At 41.6% G+C, this 22500-nt stretch overlaps 2 protein-coding genes and 1 non-coding gene across 7 annotated transcripts in view; 2 read left to right on the forward strand and 1 right to left on the reverse strand.

The window, feature by feature from the left end:
- The first annotated feature begins 13113 nt into the window (after positions 1-13113).
- LOC113641412 (putative GPI-anchored protein pfl2) lies at positions 13114-18811 on the forward strand. 2 transcript variants are annotated; one of them, XM_047815812.1, is made up of 14 exons: positions 13114-13254; positions 13915-13969; positions 14210-14622; positions 14894-14955; positions 15043-15391; positions 15647-15708; positions 15796-16144; positions 16400-16461; positions 16549-16831; positions 17082-17143; positions 17231-17546; positions 17829-17890; positions 17978-18123; positions 18223-18811. In XM_047815812.1, exons 2-14 carry the CDS (start codon positions 13930-13932, stop codon positions 18312-18314), a joined length of 2298 nt encoding a protein of 765 aa, XP_047671768.1. In that variant the 5' UTR covers positions 13114-13254; positions 13915-13929; the 3' UTR covers positions 18315-18811. The 2 variants fall into 2 exon arrangements, with proteins under 2 accessions (XP_047671768.1, XP_026999877.2); XM_027144076.2 differs by lacking the exons at positions 16549-16831; positions 17082-17143.
- Positions 18812-21380: 2569 nt separating this feature from the next.
- trnaq-cug lies at positions 21381-21452 on the reverse strand. The gene has a single exon. It is a non-coding gene; the product is annotated as a tRNA-Gln (tRNA).
- A 262-nt stretch (positions 21453-21714) lies between these two features.
- LOC113641436 (oxysterol binding protein) overlaps positions 21715-22500 on the forward strand; it is a 10790-nt gene continuing 10004 nt past the window's right edge. For 3 of the 4 annotated variants that reach the window (XM_027144108.2, XM_027144111.2, XM_027144110.2), the window contains exon 1: positions 21715-21849. The gene's annotated coding sequence lies outside the window, so the exon portion shown is untranslated. Of the gene's footprint in view, positions 21850-21912; positions 22371-22500 lie in introns of those variants that run through there. The other variant, XM_027144109.2, reaches the window with a different exon arrangement.

Here is a 22500-nt window from a genome sequence, read left to right on the forward strand (position 1 = left end):
CAGAGGAGGGAGATGTTATATTGGTAGAAGGATGTTGGAGATGGAGCTGCAGGTCAGAGGTCAAGAGGAAGGACAAAGAGGAGATATATGGATGTGTTAAATGTGGACATGAAGGTGACTGGTGTGAGAGTCGAGGATGATGAGGATAGAGTTAGGTGGGAACTGATGGTTCTCTGTGGTGACCCCTAACGGGAAAAGACAAAAGAAGAAGGAGAAGAAGACAAACATTGGTCAGAATATACAAACTGAATGAGAGGAATTGGTTGTATGTTAAAATATTTGGGGTCACAACATTAAAATCTCAGCTGAAACACATTTATAACAGGAGCTTCATCAACTGTTTTGATAAAAGTATTTTCTCTAATGTTTCTGAAGCTCAGTCTGCCTTCACTCTACTGTAGTGGTTGACATTGAGAACTATACAGGTTCAAATCTAATCTAAATCTACATTCTTTACTCAGTGATCGACACACACACTTAATGTTGTCAAAAACACTTACTTTCATGCACTTATCTAACAAGCCAAGCATGTGGCAGCAGCTCAATGCAAAACATCCTACAGATATAGAACAAGAGCTTCACTTTCTCTTTATCAGGCATCTGACTGAAGAAAATCTCAGATCTTCATGACTGACTGGGACTTGGTAACTTGGACTGGGTTTCTGTATTGGGTTTATATTTTGATTACATCTAGGTCTCTGAACTACGGGAAACATGCTACTTATCAGACCTCCTCTGGTGAGAACCAACTGCTCCATGTGGTTTCGTGGTGTAATGGTCAGCACTCTGGACTCCATTGATCTGAGCTCAGATCTCAGCAGAACCTTTCTTCATGTTGCTGTTGAAGTGTAAACATTCACATGGACCTAAACAAGTCTGAGAAATGGAAATGGTGCCAGTCTGCTGTACTGGGCCTGGGGTTTCTCTGGTCTGATCTAAAACTGGAGATCAGATACCAAATCTCTGCAGGAGTTTTATTTATGGTTCTTTACTACAATATATGTACCTTTGCCGGCACTACTCATTGGGAGGAGCAGCCTTCCCTGTTCATAGCCATCATCGATTTCGTCCAGGATATGTAGGGACGAATTGACCATGTGGGCCCCATCATAAAGGAGCACCTGGAGTCAGCTCAACGGGCCCAACAACGGACCTACAATCATCCACCCAAACCCAGAGAGTTCCAGCCTGGAGAACAAGTTATGCTGTTGGCTCCCAATGCTGCCTGCAATTTCCTGGTGAAATGGCAGGGCTTGTACCTAGTCCTCGAGAGCGTAGGACCTAACCCTAACCTCTGTCACTGGTCTCACCCAGCTCAAGCTGAAAAAACCCTCCTAGGATTCTGGGGCAACACTGGCAATATCGAGTCACAGGAGCCCACGGTCACGCAATACAGGAGGAAGTGGAAAGGATGCTTAGAGACGGTAACATTGAGAAACCGCCCTGCCTGTGGGCCAGCCCCATCATGGTGGTACCCAAGGCGGATGGGACAATCCGTGTGTGAGTTCTGGACTCTTAACCAGATCTCTGAGTTTGACAGCTATCCCCTCCCCCAAGTGGATGACCTTGCAGAACACCTGGGGAAGGCCTGGCTTATCTCCACCCTCGATCTCACTAAGAGCTATTGGCAGTTTGCTCTTGCCCCGGATGCCAAACCCTAGACAGCCTTCGGTACCCCCGATGGCCACTGGCAGTTCTGAGTCCTTCCTTTTGGACTACAATGGGCTCCAGCCACATTCCAGCACCTCATGGACATGCTCATGCCCTCATCCACTCCTCCACCTGGTGGAATCACTTATTCCACCTGGCGGAGGTGCCCGGGAGCCCTTCAGAATGCCAGCTCAATGGCCAACCCCTGCAAGTCTCATCTGGGCACAGTATATGGGCTACTGCTTCAGGAAGGGTCTATTTAAACCACAGAAGAAGATGATCACACCTGCCCCACTGCCACGTTTCTAACTTTTCCTCTATAGCCCATTCAGATCTGATGAAGAAGGGCCAACCACACCGACTGCACTGGATGGATGAAACAGAGAGGGTGTTCCTCCACCTTAAGGAGGCCCTCACCTCCATACTTTGACATCCCCTTCACCTTCCAAACTGACGTCTCAGAGACCAGGCTGGGGGTCATGTAAACTACCACGGAGAACCCGACATCAAACTAATATACTTTCTCCCTCTGCTGTTCTTATCTCTACAGATTTCCTAAAATAACAGACACTTTTTCTGCTGCTGAAGGACGCCAGGCTCCTGGGATCACTCCACACTCCTTATCTGATTTCAGTGACTTCAGGGTCAGCGGCCATCTTGGATTTTTACTTCCAGGGTGGCGGCCATTTTATGTGACCAGCATTATGTAAGCCTGCTGCCTACACAGGGTTCTCTGCCAGATGGTCACCTCAGTTTGCCTAGAGCTATTGTAAAGTCACATAATGTTTCTGTTTTTCTGCCTGCCCGCATTGCTCTGTCTGCCTGCGTACTGGATTCCTGGAGATGTTTAGAACTCTGTTTCCACCTCCCATATCTGTCCCTAATGTCACCATCCCTTTTGTCAATTTACATCTGAACAGTTCATTAAAGACTTTTCATTTGTTACACCCGAGTCCTTCCTCTGGCCTGACAGGTTAAGGTGGTTCCCATGTTGTCCTTTCTCCTCGGTTCAGTGGGTGTGTCCTGGTATGTGGCTAGATCTGAATTCTTCTGCTGTCTTCCCTTTGGGCACTGGGTGCCTGAGGGGTTTTAGGTGCAGAGGTGTGTGAGTTTGTTCTCTGTGCTGTTGAGGTGTGTGTTGTTTAATTCTGGTTGGAGGCAATGACTTATAATATTCTTTCTGTCAGGTAAGTATGTGGTCAGGGAGCTATAAGTGGAGGGAGGGAGGAGAGAGAGAGAGAGGAGGAGAGAGAGAGAAGAGAGAGTAGGCGAGAGAGAGAGAGAGAGAGGAAGGGAGAGAGAGAGAGAGGAAGGGAGAGAGAGAGAGAGATAGAGAGAGAGAAGAGAGATAGCGTAAAGGTATGAGAGAGAGAGAGAGAACGAGAGAGAGAGAGAGAGAGAGAGAACGAGAGAGAGAGAGAGAGAGGGATAAAGAGCGATAAAGAGAGAAAGAGAGAGTGATAAAGAGAGAGAGAAAGAGAGAGAGAAAAAGAAAGAGAAAGAGGGAGACAGCGAGAGAGAGAGAGAGAGAGAGAAGAGACAGAGAGACAGAGGGAGAGAAAAAAGAGAGAGAAAGAGGGAGACAGAGAGAGAGCGATAAAGAAAGAGAGAGACTGAGAGAAATAGAGAGAGAAAGAAAGAGAGAGTGTGATAAAGAGCAATAAAGAGAGAGAGAGAGAGAGAGAGAGAGAGAGAGAGAGAGAGAGAGATCTATATCCTACCTCTCTCTATCCCGCTCCTCTCTCTATCTCTCTATCTCTACTCTCTCTCTAGATATCTCTCTCTCTCTCTCTCTCTCTCTCTCTCTCTCTCTCTCTCTCTCTCTCTCTCTCTCTCTCTCTCCTTATACAGTATATGTGTTGTTTTCTTCCATCTCTCCTATCAGCAGCACTCCTCTCTCATGCTCTCCCACTTTTTCCCTTCTCTCTGTGACACACGTCATGTTTGAGTGTTGATGTATACGAGAGGAAACAGGATCAGTTGCTGTCTCGTGGCCCTTAGTTTAATGAGCTCTTCAATGCTGTTCCTCTTGTTATCAGTTTTCTAATCGTTCAGTATTGAAGTCACTTATAAAAAAACTCTTCACTGGTCTGAAACATGACTCACTTCATCTCGTCTCCAAAACACAACACAACACGACACGCTGAACTCCTTCAGCCGAACCCCTGACAACGATTCTCAACAAGATACAGACGTCATCACTTGTACACACCAAACTCTGTCCTTCAAGCCGCCCTGTCTTCATTCATCCATGTTTCTGAATCACCCAGAAGCTCCTTTAATTGAACATGAAACTAAAATTAGGACATTGCGTAGACGTAACTGTACTTAGTCATGCTGAGAATAATGATCACTTATTGTAAATATTCAGATTTTCTGTAAATGTGTTTGTAACAGTCTGAACACATTGTGTTAATGTTAGTGTGTAGTGTGAATGTTAGTGTTAATTAACTGCCTCATTTTAATGTTAATTAAACGTTAAAAGAATGTTCAAATGTGGACAATCAAATCACTGCTAATGAACAGGTCACATTTCACATCACTGCTGAGTTCTGAGTTGGTGTTGATCCATTCTCACTAGGTTTATATTAATGTATATTACAGTAACTGACTGTGATACCCTATCGTTTCCATAGTAACATGTGATTCACAGGGACGTGTGATTTTTTTTTGTGATTACGTGATTTTTCTCTTATCTTGAAGAGAGAGAATAAAGAGAGACCGCTGAGGGGAGGAGTGTTTAGAGTCGAGAGAATAAAGAGAGACCGCTGAGGGGACGAGTGTTTAGAGCTGAGAGAATAAAGAGAGACCGCTGAGGGGAGGAATGTTTAGAGCTGAGAGAATAAAGAGAGACCGCTGAGGGGACGAGTGTTTAGAGTCGAGAGAATAAAGAGAGACCGCTGAGGGGACGAGTGTTTAGAGCTGAGAGAATAAAGAGAGACCGCTGAGGGGACAAGTGTTTAGAGCTGAGAGAATAAAGAGAGACCGCTGAGGGGACGAGTGTTTAGAGCCGAGAGAATAAAGAGAGACAGCTGAGGGGACGAGTGTTTAGAGTCGAGAGAATAAAGAGAGACCGCTGAGGGGACGAGTGTTTAGAGCTGAGACAATAAAGAGAGACCGCTGAGGGGACAAGTGTTTAGAGTCGAGAGAATAAATAGAGACCACTGAGGGGACGAGTGTTTAGAGTCGAGAGAATAAAGAGAGACCGCTGAGGGGACGAGTGTTTAGAGCTGAGAGAATAAAGAGAGACCGCTGAGGGGAGGAGTGTTTAGAGTCGAGAGAATAAAGAGAGACCGCTGAGGGGACGAGTGTTTAGAGCTGAGAGAATAAAGAGAGACCGCTGAGGGGACGAGTGTTTAGAGCTGAGAGAATAAAGAGAGACCGCTGAGGGGACGAGTGTTAGAGCTGAGAGAATAAAGAGAGACCGCTGAGGGGACGAGTGTTTAGAGCTGAGAGAATAAAGAGAGACCGCTGAGGGGACGAGTGTTTAGAGCTGAGAGAATAAAGAGAGACCGCTGAGGGGACGAGTGTTTAGAGCTGAGAGAATAAAGAGAGACCGCTGAGGGGACGAGGTTTTAGTGCTGAGAGAATACAGAGAGACTGCAGAAGGGACGAGTGTTTAGAGCTGAGACAATAAAGAGAGGACTGCTGAGGGGACGAGTGTTTAGAGCTGAGAGAATAAAGATAGACTGCAGAAGGGACGAGTGTTTTAGAGCTGAGAGAGTAAGAGAGACCGCTGAGGGGACGAGTGTTTAGAGCTGAGAGAATAAAGAGAGACAGCTGAGGGGACGAGTGTTTAGAGTCGAGAGAATAAAGAGAGACCGCTGAGGGGACGAGTGTTTAGAGCTGAGACAATAAAGAGAGACCGCTGAGGGGACAAGTGTTTAGAGTCGAGAGAATAAATAGAGACCGCTGAGGGGACGAGTGTTTAGAGTCGAGAGAATAAAGAGAGACCGCTGAGGGGACGAGTGTGTTTAGAGCTGAGAGAATAAAGAGAGACCGCTGAGGGGAGGAGTGTTTAGAGTCGAGAGAATAAAGAGAGACCGCTGAGGGGACGAGTGTTTAGAGCTGAGAGAATAAAGAGAGACCGCTGAGGGGAGGAATGTTTAGAGCTGAGAGAGTAAAGAGAGACTGCTGAGGGGACGAGTGTTTAGAGCTGAGAGAATAAAGAGAGACCGCTGAGGGGACGAGTGTTTAGAGCTGAGAGAATAAAGAGAGACCGCTGAGGGGACGAGTGTTAAGAGCTGAGAGAATAAAGAGAGACAGCAGATGAGGACGAGTGTTTAGAGCTGAGAGAATAAAGAGAGACCGCTGAGGGGACGAGTGTTTAGAGCTGAGAGAATAAAGAGAGACTGCAGAAGGGACGAGTGTTTAGAGCTGAGACAATAAAGAGAGACTGCTGAGGGGACGAGTGTTTAGAGCTGAGAGAATAAAGATAGACTGCAGAAGGGACGAGTGTTTAGAACTGAGAGAGTAAAGAGAGACCGCGGAGGGGAGGAGTGTTTAGATCGGAGTGACTACAGAGAGACAGCTGATGGGACGAGTGTTTAGAGTCGAGAGAATAAAGAGAGACCGCTGAGGGGACGAGTGTTTAGAGCTGAGACAATAAAGAGAGACCGCTGAGGGGACAAGTGTTTAGAGTCGAGAGAATAAAGAGAGACCGCTGAGGGGACGAGTGTTTAGAGTCGAGAGAATAAAGAGAGACCGCTGAGGGGACGAGTGTTTAGAGCTGAGAGAATAAAGAGAGACCGCTGAGGGGAGGAGTGTTTAGAGTCGAGAGAATAAAGAGAGACCGCTGAGGGGACGAGTGTTTAGAGCTGAGAGAATAAAGAGAGACCGCTGAGGGGAGGAATGTTTAGAGCTGAGAGAGTAAAGAGAGACTGCTGAGGGGACGAGTGTTTAGAGCTGAGAGAATAAAGAGAGACCGCTGAGGGGACGAGTGTTTAGAGCTGAGAGAATAAAGAGAGACCGCTGAGGGGACGAGTGTTTAGAGCTGAGAGAATAAAGAGAGACCGCTGAGAGGACGAGTGTTTAGAGCTGAGAGAATAAAGAGAGACCGCTGAGGGGACGAGTGTTTAGAGCTGAGAGAATAAAGAGAGACTGCAGAAGGGACGAGTGTTTAGAGCTGAGACAATAAAGAGAGACTGCTGAGGGGACGAGTGTTTAGAGCTGAGAGAATAAAGATAGACTGCAGAAGGGACGAGTGTTTAGAGCTGAGAGAGTAAAGAGAGACCGCTGAGGGGACGAGTGTTTAGAGCCGAGAGAATAAAGAGAGACAGCTGAGGGGACGAGTGTTTAGAGTCGAGAGAATAAAGAGAGACCGCTGAGGGGACGAGTGTTTAGAGCTGAGACAATAAAGAGAGACCGCTGAGGGGACAAGTGTTTAGAGTCGAGAGAATAAATAGAGACCGCTGAGGGGACGAGTGTTTAGAGTCGAGAGAATAAAGAGAGACCGCTGAGGGGACGAGTGTTTAGAGCTGAGAGAATAAAGAGAGACCGCTGAGGGGAGGAGTGTTTAGAGTCGAGAGAATAAAGAGAGACCGCTGAGGGGACGAGTGTTTAGAGCTGAGAGAATAAAGAGAGACCGCTGAGGGGAGGAATGTTTAGAGCTGAGAGAGAGTAAAGAGAGACTGCTGAGGGGACGAGTGTTTAGAGCTGAGAGAATAAAGAGAGACCGCTGAGGGGACGAGTGTTTAGAGCTGAGAGAATAAAGAGAGACCGCTGAGGGGACGAGTGTTTAGAGCTGAGAGAATAAAGAGAGACCGCTGAGAGGACGAGTGTTTAGAGCTGAGAGAATAAAGAGAGACCGCTGAGGGGACGAGTGTTTAGAGCTGAGAGAATAAAGAGAGACTGCAGAAGGGACGAGTGTTTAGAGCTGAGACAATAAAGAGAGACTGCTGAGGGGACGAGTGTTTAGAGCTGAGAGAATAAAGATAGACTGCAGAAGGGACGAGTGTTTAGAGCTGAGAGAGTAAAGAGAGACCGCTGAGGGGACGAGTGTTTAGAGCTGAGAGAATAAAGAGAGACCGCTGAGGGGACGAGTGTTTAGAGCTGAGAGAATAAAGAGAGACCGCTGAGGGGACGAGTGTTTAGAGCTGAGAGAATAAAGAGAGACTGCAGAAGGGACGAGTGTTTAGAGTCGAGAGAATAAAGAGAGACCGCTGAGGGGACGAGTGTTTAGAGCTGAGAGAATAAAGAGAGACCGCTGAGGGGAGGAATGTTTAGAGCTGAGAGAGTAAAGAGAGACTGCTGAGGGGACGAGTGTTTAGAGCTGAGAGAATAAAGAGAGACCGCTGAGGGGACGAGTGTTTAGAGCTGAGAGAATAAAGAGAGACCGCTGAGGGGACGAGTGTTTAGAGCTGAGAGAATAAAGAGAGACCGCTGAGAGGACGAGTGTTTAGAGCTGAGAGAATAAAGAGAGACCGCTGAGGGGACGAGTGTTTAGAGCTGAGAGAATAAAGAGAGACTGCAGAAGGGACGAGTGTTTAGAGCTGAGACAATAAAGAGAGACTGCTGAGGGGACGAGTGTTTAGAGCTGAGAGAATAAAGATAGACTGCAGAAGGGACGAGTGTTTAGAGCTGAGAGAGTAAAGAGAGACCGCTGAGGGGACGAGTGTTTAGAGCCGAGAGAATAAAGAGAGACAGCTGAGGGGACGAGTGTTTAGAGTCGAGAGAATAAAGAGAGACCGCTGAGGGGACGAGTGTTAGAGCTGAGAGAATAAAGAGAGACCGCTGAGGGGACAAGTGTTTAGAGTCGAGAGAATAAAGAGAGACCGCTGAGGGGACGAGTGTTTAGAGCTGAGAGAATAAAGAGAGACCGCTGAGGGGAGGAATGTTTAGAGCTGAGAGAGTAAAGAGAGACTGCTGAGGGGACGAGTGTTTAGAGCTGAGAGAATAAAGAGAGACCGCTGAGGGGACGAGTGTTTAGAGCTGAGAGAATAAAGAGAGACCGCTGAGGGGACGAGTGTTTAGAGCTGAGAGAATAAAGAGAGACCGCTGAGAGGACGAGTGTTTAGAGCTGAGAGAATAAAGAGAGACCGCTGAGGGGACGAGTGTTTAGAGCTGAGAGAATAAAGAGAGACTGCAGAAGGGACGAGTGTTTAGAGCTGAGACAATAAAGAGAGACTGCTGAGGGGACGAGTGTTTAGAGCTGAGAGAATAAAGATAGACTGCAGAAGGGACGAGTGTTTAGAGCTGAGAGAGTAAAGAGAGACCGCTGAGGGGACGAGTGTTTAGAGCTGAGAGAATAAAGATAGACTGCAGAAGGGACGAGTGTTTAGAGCTGAGAGAGTAAAGAGAGACCGCTGAGGGGACGAGTGTTTAGAGCTGAGAGAATAAAGAGAGACCGCTGAGGGGACGAGTGTTTAGAGCTGAGAGAATAAAGAGAGACCGCTGAGGGGACGAGTGTTTAGAGCTGAGAGAATAAAGAGAGACCGCTGAGGGGACGAGTGTTTAGAGCTGAGAGAATAAAGAGAGACCGCTGAGGGGACGAGTGTTTAGAGCTGAGAGAATAAAGAGAGACCGCTGAGGGGACGAGTGTTTAGAGCTGAGAGAATAAAGAGAGACTGCAGAAGGGACGAGTGTTTAGAGTCGAGAGAATAAAGAGAGACCGCTGAGGGGACGAGTGTTTAGAGCTGAGAGAATAAAGAGAGACCGCTGAGGGGACAAGTGTTTAGAGTCGAGAGAATAAAGAGAGACCGCTGAGGGGATGAGTGTTTAGAGCTGAGAGAATAAAGAGAGACCGCTGAGGGGACGAGTGTTTAGAGCTGAGAGAATAAAGAGAGACTGCAGAAGGGACGAGTGTTTAGAGCTGAGACAATAAAGAGAGACTGCTGAGGGGACGAGTGTTTAGAGCTGAGAGAATAAAGATAGACTGCAGAAGGGACGAGTGTTTAGAGCTGAGAGAGTAAAGAGAGACCGCTGAGGGGACGAGTGTTTAGAGCTGAGAGAATAAAGAGAGACCGCTGAGGGGACGAGTGTTTAGAGCTGAGAGAATAAAGAGAGACTGCTGAGGGGACGAGTGTTTAGAGCTGAGAGAATAAAGAGAGACCGCTGAGGGGACGAGTGTTTAGAGCTGAGAGAATAAAGAGAGACTGCAGAAGGGAACACTCACTTTGACTGACGTTCCTTACACTAACTGAAATTATGCATGCATGTATAAGTCTCACATTAATAACACACCAGGCAGTACACACAGGGCTGAAACCAGCGCTCTGCAGTGAGGATGTGATGGACTGACGGAGCCTTCAGCAGAGCAGACAAAACATCTGTCAGGAGCCTGGACCTGGACACCATGCAGCTGAAGCCTGGAGACAGAGACAACGCTGCTGAAGCCTTATGTCACTACAGAACGTGGTGTTTCTGGTTTTCCCCCCAGAAGAATTTCCCCATTCCTTCTGTCTGTTTATCTGCATGTTTAACCATCAATCATCAAACAGCAGTGGTTTCAGTGATTTCTTCCACAGATCCTGCTTCAGGTGTGTGAGAGGTGAAAACCGGACCACGGCCAACCAGACAACCTGATAATGTTCTCACTTTACAGAGCATCAACCAAGAGATACAGCCATGATTATACGTGTCTGTGGATTTGTGTTCAGTTTCCTTTCACAGTTAAGTTCCACTGACTTTTAACTGTTAGCGCTTCTGTTCCATTAAACTACACCTGAATGATGTACAGCTCACATCTTACAGTCGGTCCTGCCTGATGGACAGGAATATTACTTCTGGGTGAAAACGCCATGTTCTCCAGTGAGACACGTCACTCGTTATATCAGAGGATCAGAGTTACGCTCATGACCAAAGTACTTTATTATGTTGGCTTTGTAGAAGCCAACATCCTGCTATGCTACTGGAGTTCTTTTTCTTAGCCAAATTTTTATTAACTGCTACTCCTCCTAGGGCTTTCGAGCCACATGCACCAAATTCGGATATGTCATAGATGCTGGTCTGAAGTTTGTTGCTATTACTTTTCTAAGCGATCCGAGTTCCGGTACTTCCGGTATCGGGTCTCAAATTGACCTTTTTTCCCATAGACTCCCATTATAAATTTTGGAGGTTTATAACTCTGCAAGCTGTCGAACTCTCTACACCAAACTCGGCCAGGTTCTTTAGGGTGAGACTCTGAACAAAGGTATAAAATGGTGCACCAACTGGCCTTTCGGTTGTCCCGCAGCCCCGCCTCCAAAATATGCAAAATCATGTGGACATGTGACATATGAAAACACTCAGCCCAATGTGGGGAACTTCCTCAAGAGTATTCGGATGACATCACATGCTCGTCTCCAATTACCTCTAAATGTTTTGGCACCCTAGCTTTCTGTCCACTTGCCTCCAAAAGTGACACTAACCCTTATGTCCATTCGCCTTCACAAAGCACCGGCCTTTGCGAATACTTTGTCAAAGCCAACATCAAAGTTTGTCACGGCGAACTTTACAAATCTAAATTCATATTATAATTATGCTCTGATGTAAATCTGCTTTTTTTCCTTTGTGTTCCTGTTCTAATTAATAATAATATTAATAAATAATAATAAACTCTGTAGTATTGTACAGTTTCATGTAGGAGTTTTAAATAAGAAAACAGAAATGATGAAATGACTAATAGGGTGTAATGGATAGGTGAAAAAACAGGCAGGAGGCCGATGATTAGCAAACAGGACAAACCAGGTTAGAAACAAGAAGACAGAAACCAGGATAAAGACGACAGCTCTATAAACATTCCACACCAGAGCTTTTCACAGACTAATTAAAAGCACACGTCTGTATTATTATCTGAAAGAACTCTTACAACAAAATGGTGGCTGATGCTACAGTCTTAACAAACTGAAAGTCAGGATCAGACCTTAGCGTAGCATCTGGCTGCAGTCTGTACAGCGCATGGACTCACATTTTATACTGAAGCTGAATCAAACTCGTGTCTAAAGAAGTCTCAGTTTTAGTTCTTCAGTGTATCTGCTGATGGACTTCATCTCACCCACTGTACAGGCTTCAGATGTACAGCTTAGTCGTGACAGAAAGGACATGTTCAGTCTTAGCAGAGAAAATCCTCTGGGAATTCTTTATAAATTGGTGTTAATCAATAAACTAGATAATAATATGATGAGGATTGGAAATAATTTGAATTGAAACTCCTTAAAATATAAAACTATTACCTTGATAAGGAAGTTACTGTGTGTGTGTGTGTGTGTGTGTGTGTGTGTGTGTGTGTGTGTGTGTGTGTGTGTGTGTGAACAATGAGGATACATGGCACTTCACATTCCAACTAAACATGTTTTTCTTCTTTACCACATGACCATCATATCTCAGAAACAGGTCAGGTTTTCACATAAAGAAATATGAACATCCTGCTTGGGTGAATTTCTGGTATGCTCCATTTGATCCCTGATTTACATACTAAGTCTCTCTTATGCATATCTGTAGATGAGGTATTATCTGTTTATTCCTATCAGTTATATTCCTATTATGAAATAAAGCTCTGTGTCTCTATGTTGTGTAAAGAAATGAGAACATTTGTCCTTTACTGTAAACACTGGTGATCTGCACAAACCCTGCCATTTGCTGCTTCATCCATGTTCAGTTCTAGACCTGCATTTTTATAAGAATCTTAGACTTTACAGCTAATGATTTCAACTGACTTCAACTGAAATCTTGTGACTTGTTTACTTTGAGTCCTGGTTTGGAAACATGCTTGAATAGTTTTAGTTTCGTGTGCATGCATCACAGGAACAGTCTGACTCTCACCTCTGAAGGCTGTTTAGGTTTAAAGCCAAAGTGAAGTTTGAAGAAATATATATATGTTTCTATTTAACAATCTGCCCTACACTAATGAAGTAAATGCAATACACACTCCTATAATGTTCACCATGTACACCATATCAGTTTTTAACACACACTTCTTCATCATCCACATTCTACAAAATGCTGCCTGTCATCCGAAACTGTTTAAAAGACATCACTCATTCACTACACCGTCAGGTTTTACAGCTGTCTCAAGTATGGGTTAAATAATCTGAGCTGAGTTCCAGCACATAAGAAATCAAGTCAAGTCAAGAAGATTCTCTTGTTATTTCTGATGCAATACATAATGAAATGAACTCCAGAACTACGGAGCTACATAAAACAAAACAGAGCTAATGACTTAAAACAGGACAAACAGCAATAACCAGACCAATTATTTACATCTTTGTCAATGGTTCAAAACAGTGTCACAGACTTTATAGAGCTTTGGTGAGACACCAGCTCCAACAGTTGGGTATTTCATGTTTATATATTTTTCTGTACAGCGCTTTGGCTGTTTTTAAACTCCTTTTGATTATATCATTTTTCATCACTACCAGGAATTTATTTTCACATTTTCCCTATCCTGTTGTAATTAATTAAACCGAAAATTTAACGTCATTTGTTAGAAATGTGGTTTTTCAGGTTGTCTGGGGAAATAACAAACACCTAAGCTGTGATTGGCTCCCAGGTCGTTTTGACATCAATACTGTATGGTACATGCATTGTTCCTCTGGTTAAATATCTCATTTACCTCTTCTATATTTCACACTTTGTCTCTGTGCTGGGCTGAAAACGTTCCACATCTGATCCCTGAAGACAGCTGAGGTGAGTAATGACTTTATTTCCTTTCTAGTCTCCAGTCTCCATTCTGTATACATGAAAATATATTTTTATAATATAAACGTTTTTTTTTTTTTTTAAATATACACAGTATATAAATAATGAACTACATTTATAGTCGATAAAGGTAGAAACATTTTGTAACGTAGATGTTAGACACCTACTTTAATTATTCCTTATTACAAACTCGCTCTTGGCAGCCCATAGAACACCTTGGTAGATTTTTGTGAAATATGGCACATTAACAAAGAACTGTTCAACATATCCAGGCATGAAATCTGTCATCAATCAAGCCACACATTTGCTATTTGTCCTAGAGTTATAATCCTTTTTTTTTCATTTACATTTACATTTAAGGCATTTGGCAGATTCCTTATTCAGAGCAATGTACAAAATACATTAACACTAGTTCACTAGGTTACTGAGACTCTGTTGGAACAAATCAGGAATTTTGTGTTTCATTAATCTTTGATTTTGTCAAATGTCAGTTAACCAATCGATGCTTGGGTTATATAGATCTCTGTGCATTAGCATAAATCCAGTGCATGTGCTTAGCATTAGTCTTGGGTGGTACACACCAAGTTTAGTGAAATCTGGTCACTTTGGGATGATATACTGATAAACATTTATCTGTTTTGGTTTTAGATTACGAACAAGAAAATGGATTGGAAGCTTATTCTGACTATTTTGTGTCTAACAGGTAAGCGTTCTCTTTAGGATGGTTAATATTGGGGAGAAATGTTCCATGGAAAATATACACGGCTTTATTTTTACTAACCTCATCATAGCAAAACCAGATTTGTCATTCAGATTTATGAAACTTTTTTTCTGCCTTGTTTTAGTTTAACCAGCATTGATTTCTAATTTATAAGATCCCATTTTAAGATCCACAATTCTATTTAAACTTTTTCAATGACCATGATTTTATCCCCAAATACAGGCCAAGCCAGCACCACTGACACAAGCACTACAGCACCAGCCTCAAATGCAACCACAGCAACAAGCACATCCAACAATTCAACAACCGTAGCTACAAACACAGCTATCGCTTCAGCAACCGTAGCTACAAACACAGCTATCGCTTCAGCAACCGTAGCTACAAACACAACTATCGCTTCAGCAACCGTATCTACAAACACAACTATCGCTTCAGCAACTGTATCTTCAAACACAACTATCGCTTCAGCAACCGTATCTTCAAACACAACTAATACTTCAACAGCCGTAGCTACAACCACTGCACCACCTTCAGCTTTCTCCTTGATCTTCAGCATCAATGAACCCTTTTCAGCAGACCTGTCTAATTCAAGCTCTCAACTGTTTAAAGACAAATCTGCAAATATCACTTCACAGGTATGTTTTAGAGATAATGTCACCATTTACAATTTATTTAATTCTTCTAAACATAAGACTTCTGTTGCTAAGGAGACAACCTGAAGAACCCAGCTGCTTCCAATAGTTTTAATTTAAGTGAAGTTAACAATTTATGAATTTGAGCATTTGTAAATCTCAATGCACGACACTCATTATTGATAAGATTAGCTAAGGCTAAATAACAAGCAGTTTCTCAGTGGATTTGATGCCTGTTGATCAGCTGATTAATTATTATTATTTTTTTTTTTAGGTTGAACCATTATACAAGAAAAAGTTTCCAAACTTCATTCGAATGATAATTAAATCATTTAGGTAAGAAAGAAGACTTGCTCTGAATATTTATTTGTTTCTTGGTTATTGATTGAATTTTAAACTGCATCTCTATGTGTTTCTTTTCAGCAATGGTTCTATTGTGACAAATAGCACGCTCGAATTCAGTTCTGATAATGTTAATGTGAACAACGTGACAAGCACCCTCCAGCAGGGACTCACCAACTTGACATTTCCTGTTCTCTCAAACTCCATCAATGCCACAACTATCGCTACAGCAACCGTAGCTCCAAACACAACTATCGCTACAGCAACCGTAGCTCCAAACACAACTAATACTTCAACAACCGTAGCTACACCCATTGTACCACTTTCAGTTTTCTCCTTGATCTTCAGCATCAACGAAACCTTTTCAGCAGACCTGTCTAATTCAAGCTCTCAACTGTTTAAAGACAAATCTGCAAATATCATTTCACAGGTATGTTTTAGAGATAATGTCACCATTTACAATTTATTTAATTCTTCTAAACATAAGACTTCTGTTGCTAAGGAGACAACCTTAGTTTTAATTTTAGTGAAGTTAACAATTTATGAATTTGAGCATTTGTAAATCTCAATGCATGATAACTCATTATTGATAAGATTAGCTAAGGCTAAATAACAAGCAGTTTCTCAGTGGATTTAATGCCTGTTGATCAGCTGATTAATTATTATTATTATTTTTTTTTTTTAGGTTGAACCATTATACAAGAAAAAGTTTTCAAACTTCATTCGAATGATAATTAAATCATTTAGGTAAGAAAGAAGACTTGCTCTGAATATTTATTTGTTTCTTGGTTATTGATTGAATTTTAAACTGCATCACTATGTGTTTCTTTTCAGCAATGGTTCTATTGTGACAAATAGCACGCTCGAATTCAGTTCTGATAATGTTAATGTGAACAACGTGACAAGCACCCTCCAGCAGGGACTCACCAACTTGACATTTCCTGTTCTCTCAAACTCCATCAATGCCACAACTATCGCTACAGCAACCGTAGCTCCAAACACAACTATCGCTACAGCAACCGTAGCTCCAAACACAACTAATACTTCAACAACCGTAGCTACACCCATTGTACCACTTTCAGTTTTCTCCTTGATCTTCAGCATCAACGAAACCTTTTCAGCAGACCTGTCTAATTCAAGCTCTCAACTGTTTAAAGACAAATCTGCAAATATCATTTCACAGGTATGTTTTAGAGATAATGTCACCATTTACAATTTATTTAATTCTTCTAAACATAAGACTTCTGTTGCTAAGGAGACAACCTTAGTTTTAATTTTAGTGAAGTTAACAATTTATGAATTTGAGCATTTGTAAATCTCAATGCATGATAACTCATTATTGATAAGATTAGCTAAGGCTAAATAACAAGCAGTTTCTCAGTGGATTTAATGCCTGTTGATCAGCTGATTAATTATTATTATTATTTTTTTTTTTTAGGTTGAACCATTATACAAGAAAAAGTTTTCAAACTTCATTCGAATGATAATTAAATCATTTAGGTAAGAAAGAAGACTTGCTCTGAATATTTATTTGTTTCTTGGTTAATGATTGAATTTTAAACTGCATCTTTATGTGTTTCTTTTCAGCAATGGTTCTATTGTGACAAATAGCACGCTCGAATTCAGTTCTGATAATGTTAATGTGAACAACGTGACAAGCACCCTCCAGCAGGGACTCACCAACTTGACATTTCCTGTTCTCTCAAACTCCATCAATGCCACAACTATCGCTACAGCAACCGTAGCTACACCCATTGTACCACTTTCAGTTTTCTCCTTGATCTTCAGCATCAATGAAACCTTTTCAGCAGACCTGTCTAATTCAAGCTCTCAACTGTTTAAAGACAAATCTGCAAATATCATTTCACAGGTATGTTTTAGAGATAATGTCACCATTTACAATTTATTTAATTCTTCTAAACATAAGACTTCTGTTGCTAAGGAGACAACCTTAGTTTTAATTTTAGTGAAGTTAATAATTTATGAATTTGAGCGTTTGTAAATCTCAATACATGACACTCATTATTGATAAGATTAGCTAAGGCTAAATAACAAGCAGTTTCTCAGTGGATTTGATGCCTGTTGATCAGCTGATTAATTATTATTATTATTTTTTTTAGGTTGGACCATTATACCAGAAAAAGTTTCCAAGCTTCATTCGAATGATAATTCAATCATTTAGGTAAGAAAGAAGACTTGCTCTGAATATTTATTTGTTTCTTGGTTATTGATTGAATTTTAAACTGCATCTCTATGTGTTTCTTTTCAGCAATGGTTCTATTGTGACAAATAGCACGCTCGAATTCAATTCTGATAATGTTACTGTGAACAACGTGACAAGCACCCTCCAGGAGGGACTCACCAACTTGACAATTCCTGTTATCCAAGGCTCCATCAATGCCACAACTATCGCTACAGCAACCGTAGCTCCAAACACAACTATCGCTTCAACAACCGTAGCTACAACCACTGCACCACCTTCAGTTTTCTCCTTGATCTTCAGCATCAACGAAACCTTTTCAGCAGACCTGTCTAATTCAAGCTCTCAACTGTTTAAAGACAAATCTGCAAATATCATTTCACAGGTATGTTTTAGAGATAATGTCACCATTTACAATTTATTTAATTCTTCTAAACATAAGACTTCTGTTGCTAAGGAGACAACCTGAAGAACCCAGCTGCTTCCAATAGTTTTAATTTTAGTGAAGTTAACAATTTATGAATTTGAGCATTTGTAAATCTCAATGCACGACACTCATTATTGATAAGATTAGCTAAGGCTAAATAACAAGCAGTTTCTCAGTGGATTTGATGCCTGTTGATCACCTGATTAATTATTATTATTATTATTATTATTATTATTTTAGGTTGGACCATTATACAAGAAAAAGTTTTCAAACTACCGTCAAATGATAATTAAATCATTTAGGTAAGAAAGAAGACTTGCTCTGAATATTTATTTGTTTCTTGGTTATTGATTGCATTTTAAACTGCATCTCTATGTGTTTCTTTTCAGCAATGGTTCTATTGTGACAAATAGCACGCTCGAATTCAATTCTGATAATGTTACTGTGAACGACGTGAAAAGCACCCTCGTGGATGGAGCAAATTCCTTGACATTTCCTATTGACCCAAGCTCCATCAAAGTCACACAAATCGTTGGTAAGCACAGACTTGCAGAGACTTCATTGAGTTTCCCAATAATTAGTATTAATAATATGTATGTGCATTTAATTGTACACACTTGTTTATATTTTGCAGGTAATTCAGTTCCATCAGTGATTGCCAGCTCAGTCTCCATGATGTGGATGTCTCTTCTAACACTCCTACTCTCATTTGCCTTGCACATCTAGCTCTGGACCTGATCACAAAATATACACAATAAATTTATAGAGTGCATTTTTATCGAACAATCTGACATATTCTACTCAAATAAATAAACACAGATGTTTTTTTTTAATTTTCAGCACAAACAGTAACAAGATTGTTATTTACAGATTAATCTTAATATTTACAGATTAATTCATTTATGAAATAAAGGTAATATGGGCATTTTATTCTTAGGAACATTATCTTGTTTTAGGAGAAATATTAATATTCTGAATTGTTGAAACTGGGGACTTAATGGGGCGGTGACTTACCTAAGCATTTCTGCACATATGAACAGTCCTTATGATTGCTGTCTTTTATTTATAACATTTAAATGAATCTGATCCTTCTTGAACTGCTGTGTAGTAACAGGGTAAAGAGTCTAGTTTCTTACATCTACCCTTCTGTATATCTTGTGTATATCAGTGTGCAATGCAAGAATAAATCTTTTATGAAATAAACTTCTATTCATTAAAACGTTCATCCTCCCATCTGTCTTAAGAAGTTCCACAGTTCCTGCTGATGAGAAATGTCGCCCCCTTCAGGCTTCACAGTTGGAAATGTGTTGTTTTTTGATGGTTCATGTTAGCTTTCATGCCAAAACTTTTGGTTTCATCTGACCACAAATCCTACACATTTTCAGATGGATCTTTTTGAAAAATTCTTATTTTCTTTCCAGTTTCCTTAGGACAGGTGAATGCAATGTCCATAATGTTGTGTTTTGATGCACATTGTTCATTGTTGACCATGAAATCCTGGAGGTCTTACAAAGTTATCCTTTGGTTCCTGGTGGCCTCTCTTTCCCAGTCCTCCTCCTTTGGCTAGACGTCCAGTTTTTGGCAGACTACGACCTCTTCATTTACAAATGATGGACTTATTCCACCAGACTTAACATGGATGGCTACAATACATAAAGATATCAATCAGATTACTACAGAGAAAGAAAATTTTTTTCCTTCCCAAAAGAGAAGACAAACCTGTTTCCTACCAACAGCTTTGGCATGTAAAAGAAGAGCTCAGAACAAAGTGAGAAACAAAGAGGAGGAGCAATGAAAGTACAGCTCTCTCTGCTGGGTAGAGACCTCCTAACATCTCTACATGTACATTCCCTCTCCTTTGTGGCAGAGTTGTTTTGGAGCCCTAGTGATATGAAGCGGCCAGGATTTAGTCCTTATCATAGCACAGAGACTGCTCTGGTTAAAGTGGTAAATGACCTGTTACTGGCCTCTGATATGAGTTTCTGGTGTTCCTTGAACTTAGTGCAGCTTTTGACACCAGTGAAGTGCTTGGACCAGGACCACCTGCAGCCAAATGTCAACATTGGCTTTCAAACATCGTGCACCGCTCCTTTAAGTCAGGGCTGAACATATTTTTAGTCAAGCCTCCAGCCCAGGCATAGAGTTTACAGATGAGATTACTGTGGATGGTATCACCATGAAGGTGGCTTTGGATTGGAATTAAACACTTTTGCTACCGTGGATTAGTACTATAAGTACTACGAGGAATGCAATTTTCCACAACCTTCTTGCACTCAAATCTCCATCTGTGAAATGCTGATAAAAATGTTCTCAAATCAGAATATAAACAAAGACAGAAAGCTCCAGAGAAAAGGGCAGTAAAGCACATGCCTGTAAGTCAGAAGTTCCTGACTGGCACTGACTGGGAATTTTTCTAGATGACCCCAACAGGTTTGCCAATGCAGCAGGCAGCAGTTAGCATTGTTAGCATGTTTATTAAGAAAATATACCATACGAGTGCATAAAAATTTCTGAGTTGTGGTGATTGCATGCCTGACCACATAAAATACAGGGCTCATGTCAGAAAAACATGATTAAAAATGGTGTGCATTTAGAGCTAGTAAACTCTGGTATAGGGAGCAGGTGGAAACTCATTCCTAGCGTAATGTCTGCAAAAGCAGAAGTAGCAGGAACTGAGGGCTATCATTGGCTTTGGGAGAAAATGCAACACCATAGTGAGAGCTGACTCTTCTCTGTCTGATGAGCTGAATCATTTATATGTGCACTTCAAGGCTAACCAGACCTAGCACTAGTCTGCTAACTAGTTCTACAGCGAAAAGCAGATCTGTTAGCAATAACTGTTTGTTCACAGTCTCAGAGGACAAGTTTTGGTGGCCTTCAAGATAGTGGCAAGCACATCAACATCAACAGTCATAGCTAGATTTGTAGTGACCACCTGCATTACATAAACTGTTGTCATTCTGTGCCAAAGAACAATAAGCCCTATTGGCTAAATGACTATTGTCCTGTCATCCTCACATCACTAGTCTTCAAGGTTTTTGAGATTCTTATTGAAAGCTCCAGCTGCTTTTCCATCTCTGATAGCATCAATACACTCCACATTAAACACACCACCTTCAATCACAGCAACAACAACAAAGGGAATTATGTGATGCTGCTGTTTATAGATTATAGCTCAGCCTTTAATACTATAACAGTTCGGGCTCTAAGCTCAGGAACTTCTGCCTCAATGCCTTCTTTGTGACAGGTTTGTTGACTTTCCCACAGGCAGACCCCAGGTAGTGAGAGTGGGCCAGTTTATGACTAACGAGGCTGAGCCCCATGTTCCCAACCATGATTGTGTATCATCTCACATCTCCACTTCTAACTTCAGGATTTCTCACAGTTTTCATGGGCCTCCTCTCTGCCAACATTGAGGCGATACAACCTTGATTGTGTGGAGAAACCAGTACCTTGATGAAAACCTTTTCTGGAAATTCGGCAAAAATAAGGAACTGATTGTGTACTTCAGGTACAAGCAGCAGTGACCTAAAGCACCCACAAGATTGGTGGGACCCTGTGTAGAGATTGAGGAGCTGTAGGTACCTTGGTGTGGTGTACAACATCTCAGAGATCTGACCTGGTCTCATACTCATCAAGCCGTTATTACAGTTGCCTATAACACTGACATCAAAAGGCAGATTAATCTTATTTTTAATCCCAGAAGACTTGCGTGTACTTTTATTTACCACCCTACAGGTTTATATAACTGCTCTTGCTCCTGGTGCTACATTAGAATTATAAATAAACTTCAGGTTCCACCGAGATTTGAACTCGGATCGCTGGATTCAGAGTCCAGAGTGCTAACCATTACACCATGGAACCTTACTGCCGTCTAATGACATATAACAGTTTACTTAAATGTTACATTATGCTTATAAAACGTTTATTAGTTATTTCAGATCAGTGAAATCCAATTAATGTGATATTGTAATATTACAAAAACAATAATAAATAAATCAACAAACAATTCCGGGGATCCATAAAGCCGGTGTGTTTAGTTTGAATCCCAAATGTATTAATATAAGTGCACTACATAAGGGAACGACCTAAAGGTTGCCTTTATAGTGTGTCACTGTGTGATTTGGGCAGCGACCAGGTTCTCTCTCTCTCTCTCTCTCTCTCTCTCTCTCTCTCTCTCTCTCTCTCTCTCTCTCTCTCTCTCTCACACACACACACACACACACACACACACACACCTCTCGGGAGTGTTCAGAGATAGGTGAGGCTAAGAGTTTTACATAAATATAAACAGGATTGAAGTAAAATTGATTTATAATATAACTGATATTAGGCTTTAGACCAATTTTACCTCAGATTTAAGCCGTTGTCATGGCGAGTAAAGGCTCGTGCGCCTGTCACTTGCTAGCTACTTTAGCTTCTTGGTGGTTTTAGTGCTATTTAAGTGACACGTAGTTCACATGAAGGCTAAATACAGTACATCGTTAAACACAATATATTTTTATGTTTCGCTTTATATATAAAAATAAATGTAGTGGTATTTTATGCTAGATTCACTAACGGTGTAATGCTAATGCTAACGCCTGCTAACAGTTTAGCTGAGTTTGTACACGTAGGCGAAACCGCTCATGTTTAGCCACAAGCTAAAATTACTATTTAAGTCATATATAACATCATATAAACTATATAACATCATATAAACTATATAATACATTATACGGATATCATTAACCTGGTGACTGAGGTGTCATTGGGGGCCTCTGTGTGTTAAACATTAGCTGTGTAAGTCATCATACGGTAATGTGAATGTTATAATGTGCTCAGTGTTTAAATAAATACTGTTTTATTTAACACGACTGTAGAGTAATTAATGGAGCAGGTGCTTTAGTCCAGCTTGTGTACTGAACGCGTT

Source organism: Tachysurus fulvidraco, chromosome 7, assembly GCF_022655615.1.
Source record: "Tachysurus fulvidraco isolate hzauxx_2018 chromosome 7, HZAU_PFXX_2.0, whole genome shotgun sequence".
Lineage (NCBI taxonomy): Eukaryota > Metazoa > Chordata > Actinopteri > Siluriformes > Bagridae > Tachysurus > Tachysurus fulvidraco.

Excerpts from the sequence above, each read along its gene's own strand:
- LOC113641412 (XM_047815812.1), top strand. The coding sequence starts at position 13,930 with ATGGATTGGAAGCTTATTCTGACTATTTTGTGTCTAACAG. Across the intron at positions 13,970-14,209 it reads GACTATTTTGTGTCTAACAG|GCCAAGCCAGCACCACTGAC; the intron begins GTAAGCGTTCTC and ends CCCCAAATACAG. Across the intron at positions 16,145-16,399 it reads CTGCAAATATCATTTCACAG|GTTGAACCATTATACAAGAA; the intron begins GTATGTTTTAGA and ends TTTTTTTTTTAG.